General features: G+C 44.4%; 1 protein-coding gene across 1 annotated transcript; it reads right to left on the reverse strand.

The window, feature by feature from the left end:
• Positions 1–560: 560 nt before the first annotated feature.
• On the reverse strand, positions 561–7,241 carry EFCAB10 (EF-hand calcium binding domain 10). The gene is made up of 4 exons (XM_034766452.1): positions 7,088–7,241; positions 3,532–3,696; positions 2,777–2,861; positions 561–643 (listed from the first exon to the last, which is right to left on the reverse strand). The coding sequence occupies exons 1-4, from the start codon at positions 7,185–7,187 to the stop codon at positions 601–603; spliced, it is 393 nt and encodes a 130-aa protein (XP_034622343.1). The 5' UTR covers positions 7,188–7,241; the 3' UTR covers positions 561–600.
• Between the last annotated feature and the right edge of the window lie 513 nt (positions 7,242–7,754).

Consider the following 7,754-nt stretch of genomic DNA (forward strand, 5'->3'; position numbering starts at 1 on the left):
TCACAACTGATTCAGTTATTGAAATATTATGTATTTCAAATTGCTTACGTTTGGAAATAATGGGTTTGTTGGAATTTGGGTATCTTCTCCAGGTTGTTTAAAACTTGTTCTCTCCTCCCCCCCCTCCCCCCCCAAGAGTGTTAAAGAAATATCTGACTTTAAAATAAACTTTCAGTGCCATAATGGCTGCTGTTTGTTGCATACTAGAACCACATTTTGTTAATTCAAATATAAAGCTATTTCTGTACAAGTGTGAAAAGTATTGCCTTGAGCTACTCCTGATTAAGTCACTTTTTATCACTGTATGGCCCCAAAACATTCTTGCTAGGGACGATGTTGATACACAGCATCTTTTTAATGTTATACTGTTTTGAATTTTTTTCCTAAAGGAAGTCCTCAAAAGATGTTCCTCGGGTGTAATGAGTAGTTTTTGATTTGATTTAAACTAGTACCATATAATTCAACTTTTTACATACTATGCTGATGCTACTCAGTTTATTTTTGGATAAGTGAAACTATCGGTTGCCAAAAGGCAATTAAAATAAAAACAAACTCAAAGATAAGACTTCAGAAAAGTTTTTATTTTTAGCAGACAGCTGCTTAAGATTGATATATTGCCCAGCTCTCCTGCAACTTCTTCTTTCTATCGAAGAAAAGAAATCTAGTTAGATGTTCTGTAAACAATTTCAGAGTAGCAGTCGTGTTAATCTATCTCCCCTTGTAAGTATTCACACTTCTTATCAAACTGTCTGTACTGGGCTAGCTTGATTATCACTTAGTTTTTTTTCCCCACTTACTTAACTGGCCTCTCAGAGTTGGTAAGACAACGTGTGTGTGTGTTTGTGTGTGTGTGTGTGTGTGTGTGTGTGTGTGTGTGTGTCCTCAATATATGTTCCATTCTATGCATCCGAAGAAGTGGGCTGTAGCCCATGAAAGCTTAAGCTCTAATACATTTGTTAGTCTCTAACATGCCACAAGTATTCCTGTTCTTTTTGTAAACAATTTGTTCATTACACATGAGATTTCAATATAGAATTTTCTTCAGTACATCGTGTTCTTATCCCTTCCCAAACCACCATAGTTATTCTCCATCATATGTGGGAAGTAAAGATGGACTTGTGTGCTAGACTTACCCAGTTCTCCTTTACAAATAACAATCTAGTTTTCCAGTTCTATACCCCTCCTCCCAAACAAACATGTATGCTGAAGATACTTATTACATTTGAGGGGGTTTTTGGTATGCTCTCCCCTTCCCAAATGTGTGCTTGGGATATGGGGAACTTCTACATGCTCAAAACAGGCATTAGACTCTACACAATTGTCCAGGCTGTCTTGCTTGCCAGTCCTCCACCCCTATGGCTTCTCCTGATCCTTGGCTGTAAACTGAACTCCAGCTCTGGCATCCTAATTTCCTGCTGCCTACATCTATGGAACAAGGCAGAGACTGCACTGTAACTCAACTTGCCTTTGTAGAGAAAGAGAGAGCAAGAGGCACTACAGGCAGGTTCTACAGGACAGAGATGGGGAAACAAAATGCTGGTCATCTGCATGCAGCAAAATGCCAAATTCAGTGCAGAAATGCTCAATTCTTTGGTCTCTTTGGAAAAATGCCAATTTGCATCGCCTTGATAGCAAGAGTCCATAGGCTTTTGAAATGAATTCCTCTAATTGTATGAGGTGCTAAGCAGGCAGGTGACACTGGAGGGGTTATGCTTAGTTCATGTTTTCAAGGTTCTCTCTTTGCTCATAATTTAAATACTGTGATTCAGGAGCACAACTCCAGAATCTCAGCATCCAGCTCCACAGCCAGTGAATTTGCTACATTGAATAGACAGAGCCCTGATTCAAATGTTGGTCCAAACCACACACGTTTTATTGGCTCAGTTGCTGGTGTTCTAATTTAAAAAAAAAAAAAAATTAAATTACCAGGCTGCCTATAAAATACAGTAGTAGTTTTAACTAGATAATACTGAGGCTTTAAGTATATGTATTGACCGAGTATACCGCCCCTTATGGTTAATTATAACTGAAAGGTTTATCACTGTAGTCAAACATGGATGCTCCTGTGTATAGGAGGAGATTACCAACACTACTCTGTATCCCCAAAATATTCATCCAAGCTGCAGATATTTATTCTGATCAATTCCCTGCAGTATTGATTTCTGATATTTGGGATATTTTCCCAAGTAGCAATGTCAGTTGGTAAAAATTTTTAATGCAAGTGTCATTTCCACATACAGCTTTCAAGGAAACTGCTTTCAGAGCTGACAAGAAAATCACTGCTGCTGTGCAGTCGGTACAAATACTCTTTAGAGCGAACAGTGGCACCAATAGCAAAATATCTGACCTACTCGTGGAAATATTATCACTTTCAGAACTGTGAACTTTTTTGCTAGTTCTCCCCAGGGTACTCCATAAATTAGAACATTATATTTTTAAACTATCACTACTCATTTATTATGATCCACCTCACAGGGAAAACCAAATGTAATCCAATCACTTCTAGTTTAAATTTGACTTTAGAGTGACATTTTTATTCTTTAACATAATTAAAGGGTAGGAACATAAGGTGACAAGTGCCTGATATTCAAACTGAAGTCAAGCAGCTGTGACTATTGAGTACTTTGTAGATTTAAGACCTGATTAAAAAAGTAATATTAGAAAGCATAATGATATTTTTAGAAACAGCTTAATACAAGAATTCATGCAATTAAAATTGGCTACAAATCTTTCTCTTCCACATAAAGCCGAAGAGTACAAATGTCACGTTACTTACACTTCTTTCTTGAATATTTCCAGTTTGATAGTTGCATCTTCTTCATAAGGTAAATCCTGAGTACTTAGCCCCAAGCTTTTAAGAGCTACAAAGGTTTTTTTAAAAAGAGAATCCTTTTAAACCTTGCAATGTAAGCCCACAGAAGTCTAATTTTACATCCAAAAATTCTGACCCGGCGCTGCTGCCACCCCAGAGCCGCTCCAGGTAAGTGGCCCTAGGCCGGAGCCCATACCTCAAACCCCTCCTGCCGCACCCTGCACCTCTCCTGCACCCCAACAACCTGCCCTGAGCCTCTGCTGCACTCCAACTCCCTTCCCTGAACCCCCTCGTACACCCAACACCCCTCCTCTGCCCCAACCCCCTGCCCCCCCTTACATTCATGGCTCTGCATATGCAATTTCCCCACCCAGATGTGGCCCTTGGGCCAAAATGTTTGCCCACCCTGATATAGCTGGTAAACAATATAACTTTTTAAAGTTGCTAACTCTACTGTAGATTATTTTTAGAACTTCTTGGTCAAATATTGTGTACGGGGGTGGGAGGAAGGTCTCTCTTGTTTTGCTTAATAAAAAGTTTTGCAACAAGTAAATTGTTTTTCTATCATTGCTAAATTCTGATGGGTTGAGAAATTTCTTTAATGAAACTATCTCACATTCTTTTGAGCAACAACCTTGCATATTATAGCTTAAATGTTCTGTGCTGTATTAAATAAAAAATCCATCTTAATTAAAAAATGCTAAGCAAGGAAGACAAACCTCCTTTGTACTGCACTAAGGTTATATAGCCTTGACTTGTAGTGTCCAGCATTTCAAACATAGCATTCAAATTTGATTCATCCACAAGATAAGGATATTCCACATCAGTTAGTTTTGCAAGCTTCACTCTTTCCAGTGCATGTATCAAAAACTCTCTTGGTCTTTCTGTAAAAGAATAAAGTTAACAAATCTTGTTGATAGTATACATTTTTTAAACTAGGTTTACTAATTCTTACCATTAAATGCAAAAACAGTGAACTACAGTACAGTAGGATTTATTTTGTTTTTACCTATAGTGCACTAGCAGTGTAACTTAACTAGATTACATTTATTTTTACACTAGTGTATACTTAATGATCAATTAATTCTTCAGCCCTATAATTAATGCATTTTTTTCTATAAATATTAAGTTTCTGACAATCTCAAGGAAATACAAGTTATGGCAAAACCATTTGTCCTGTGTGCACCATCGTGCAAGTTCAAGTCTCATATCGGATTCAATGCTAACAACAGAATAGGAAGGGGCTGCTGTACTATTTGGATGCTGTGTTAAAAAGTGCAGTCTCTCCAGGTTATAATTTAAGGTGCTGTAGCAGTTAATGAAATGGGTGAGGAACAAATAGGTGTTCATATATTATACTGCTGAATGCTCTGATTAATTACCTATAAATAAACCAGCTGCTGGTTGTCAACCACTGTTCCACCTCTCCTTAAAACAGATTCTAATAGCCAAGGCTCATGTGAGCAACTGTTGTGTGTATGTTAGCTGCCACATTTGATTAAAGGCCCTGAATTTAATGCATTACACTGTAAAATACTTTGACACCTTGAGTGAAATCCTGGCCCTAATTAAGTCCATGGCAAAAAAACTCCCATTGGTTTCAGTGGGGCCAAAATTTCACCATTTGAGTATAAAAAGGTGTTTATATTGCGTTACATACTAAATAGAATTTGATTTAACAGTTGGCTATAGACTATATTAGCTGTAGCACTAGAAAGATATGGCTTTTTGTATACACAATAGCAATTAAGAAAAAAATTGAAATTTTGAAATATTTAGCTATTAGTCACTTCATTCTGAAGCTTACTTTATAAAGTAACAAACATATGCTGACTGTCCCTAGAGCAGGGGTGGGCAGACTACGGCCCACAGGATTTCCACCTCCGTGGCGCCATGGGCCCTGCGCTGCTCCCGGAAGTGGCTGGCACTACCTCCCTGTAGCCCCTGGGGGTGACAGAGGGCTCCATGTAGTGCCCTCAACCCCCACAGCTCCCATTGGCTGGGAACGGGGAACCGTGGCCAATGGGAGCTTTAGGGGAGGTACCCGCACGTGAGAGCAGCACGTGAAGCCCTCTGCCCCCACTCCCCCGTCCCCAGGGGCCGCAGGGACGTGGTGCTGGCCACTTCTGGGAGAGGCATGGTGCGGGGTCAGGCAGGCAGGGAGCCTGTTGCATGCTGCTGCCACCCCGGAGCCCCCTCCAGGTAAGCAGTGCCACCCCCCCTCCCCTGAGCCCCTTTGTACACCCTGCACCACTTCTGTGCCCCAAGCCCCTTCCTGCACACCGCACCCCAACCCCCCCAAGCACTACATTCATGGCCCTGCATGCAATTTGCCCACCTAGATGTGGCCCTTGGGCCAAAAAGTTTGCCCACCCTTGCCCTAAAGCCTTGCAAAGGGGCAGTGGGGCAAACTGCTAGCTTATTACCAAGGCCTTATATATGATTTATGGCACATTAGACCTAAGTTATATGCCAAAGCCCTCAGAATTATTTAGCAGCGCTGCACTGAATTCTGCAGCAAAGTGAATGATTTTATAAGCACTTAACCTTCAGTTTTAATGAAGTAATTCTAAAAAATAATTGAAATGTGAAAATGTATCACTACTGTCTATAATAAAATTTGAAACATAGCAGAACTTAGGCAGCACGGTTTTTGGAAAAATTATAACATACATATAAAAAGCTCTTCTATCAATAAAATGATATCTTAAATTGCCCATTAATGATTCTTGTTAAATTTACAGCTAAGGTACTGATATCTTACAGTCATAGGAAGTAATGCAATTAAAAAAGTCATTTACAATATTTTAATAGAAGTTGTGTAGAACCTTACATTTGCTAAGGGTATGGCTACACTTCACACCACTTCTGGCAGCATGTAGACCAGGGGTCTGCAACCTTTCAGAAGTGGTGTGCCGAGTCTTCATTTATTCACTGTAATTTAAGGGTTCGTGTGCCAGTAATACATTTTAACATTTTTAGAAGGCCTCTTTCTATAAGTCTATAATATATAGCTAAATTATTGTATGTACAGTAAATAAGGTTTTAAAAATGTTTAAGAAGCTTCATTAAAATTAAATTAGAATGCAGAGCTCCCCAGAGTGGTGGCCAGGACCCAGGCAGTGTTAGTGCCACTGAAAATCAGTTTGTATTTTGCCTTTGGCATGGATGCCAAAGGTTGCCTACCCGATGGAGCCACCTGCCACAAGAAAAAGCAAGCTGCATCCAAACTGCAGAGTGTAGCTACATGCAGCAGTGAAAGGTTCGTGCAGAGGGGAGGCAATGGGAAAGGCCTTAGCTTAGTACTTGGGTAATTAGACAGGTTTACCACAATTGTATAAATGTGCTAAACCTGTCTAATTACCCAAGTACTAAGCTAAGGTTATTCAGCCTTTGGGTTGAAGAATGGAATTTATGGTTAATTACTGTCTGGTGATTTCCTGCATCAACAATTGATAAACACCCACTAGGCTGGATGCAGTTTCAATGCAGTCAAATAATGTACAACAAATCACCTTGTCCCTATGCAAGTAGTTGTTCCAGCAGGGGCTAGTCATTTCCACATTTCATTATAGTGCTGCCTAGGGGCCCCACCCAACGCCCCCACAGTGCTAGGTGCTGTACAACTGAATACTACAAAGTCATTGTGCCCAGCAAGCGTGTAATCTATGTGTACGACAAGCTGCAACAGGTGAATTAAACAGGGTGGGGCAAAACCTGATGCGGGAATATTAAAATACGTGACGTTTTTACACACGCATCAGGCTCATCTGCTCGCGCAGAGATGGCAGCGTCCTGGCGGCAGCGGGAGGGGCACGAGCGCTCCGCCACGCTGCCTTTTCCCAGCTGCACGGGATGCGCCAGGAAGGCAGGAGGGGCTCGTTGTGCAGCTCACGCCTCGGCGGCCCTTACGGGCCATAAATCAGGGCTTGGCGTTAATGCACTGACCTGGGGGGGGGGGGGAACACACCCCCAGCTAGGCGAGCAAAGCCCCAAGCCTGCGCGTGGCGCTTGAGGCCGGGGGCGTTTCTGCCGCGCTGCCGCCGGCTGTGCATGCTTCTAGCTGGCCCGGGTCTGAGCCCAGTCACGTGTTCTCGCCGGACCCGGGTCCCTGCTGGGAGCCCTGCGCCCGGAGCGGCGGGGGCGGGGGCTGTTACGGCGCTTCGCCCGCCCGCCCCGCTCTCCTGCCAGGGGCTCAGCGCTCCGTCAGCCTCCCGCGGACTCCGAGCCCCGCCCCTTGGCCGAAGCCCGGCCGGGCTGGTGCCACCGCCGTACCGGGCCGGTGGTAGAGCAGCAGCGCGCTCAGGTTGTGCAGCAGCTCCGGGATCTTGTAGCGCTCCAGGTACTCGCGGCCCTGCTGCTCGCCGGCCGCCATCCCGCGTTGCTAGGAGACCGATCACGCGGCCACACCTCCACCACGTGACCCGCCCGGGGTGGGGCTCGCAGACGAGCGCAGGCCCCGCCCCCGCGGTCGGGGCGTCCCGTCCCTAAGACCCAAGCAAACGCAGCCTGGCGGCAGGTGCCGCTGTCACCCCGGCCCTGCCGGGAGGGGAAGTGGCTGCGCGAGGGCTGGGCAGGCCCCGCCCCCGGCTGCTGCTGCGCCGTCAGGGACAGGGCTGAGGGTGCCCGCCTAGTGCGCGCACCTGTTAGCTATAGGAATTTGCTACTTAGGATGCACTGAGCATGCTCAGTAACACCTGAATCACTGCCCTTCACCTTGCCCTTACTTGACATCCAGTTCTGCAGCCTGTGCTTTACAGGGGATAGAAAGGGGCAAAGGGGGCAAATCGGAGCAGGGGGTGGTGGGCACGGTCAGCAGCCGGGGCAGAAAGTGACTTAGAACAGTTTCTCACACTACACCCAACAGGAGCGCCACCAGCCAGTGTCAGCAGGAACCAGGGCAACCAACACCCCCCCCTCCCCCCAGCTTCTGCCATGGGGG

Source organism: Trachemys scripta, chromosome 1 (genome assembly GCF_013100865.1).
Source record: "Trachemys scripta elegans isolate TJP31775 chromosome 1, CAS_Tse_1.0, whole genome shotgun sequence".
NCBI lineage: Eukaryota > Metazoa > Chordata > Testudines > Emydidae > Trachemys > Trachemys scripta.

Bases quoted from the DNA above. Each gene is read 5' to 3' on its own strand.
- EFCAB10 (XM_034766452.1), bottom strand. From the start codon at position 7,187: ATGGCGGCCGGCGAGCAGCAGGGCCGCGAGTACCTGGAGCGCTACAAG. The intron at 3,697-7,087 runs GTACGGCGGTGG...ATTCTTTTACAG, and splicing joins GCTGCTCTACCACCGGCCCG to AAAGACCAAGAGAGTTTTTG. The intron at 2,862-3,531 runs GTTTGTCTTCCT...AAACCTTTGTAG, and splicing joins CTTAGTGCAGTACAAAGGAG to CTCTTAAAAGCTTGGGGCTA.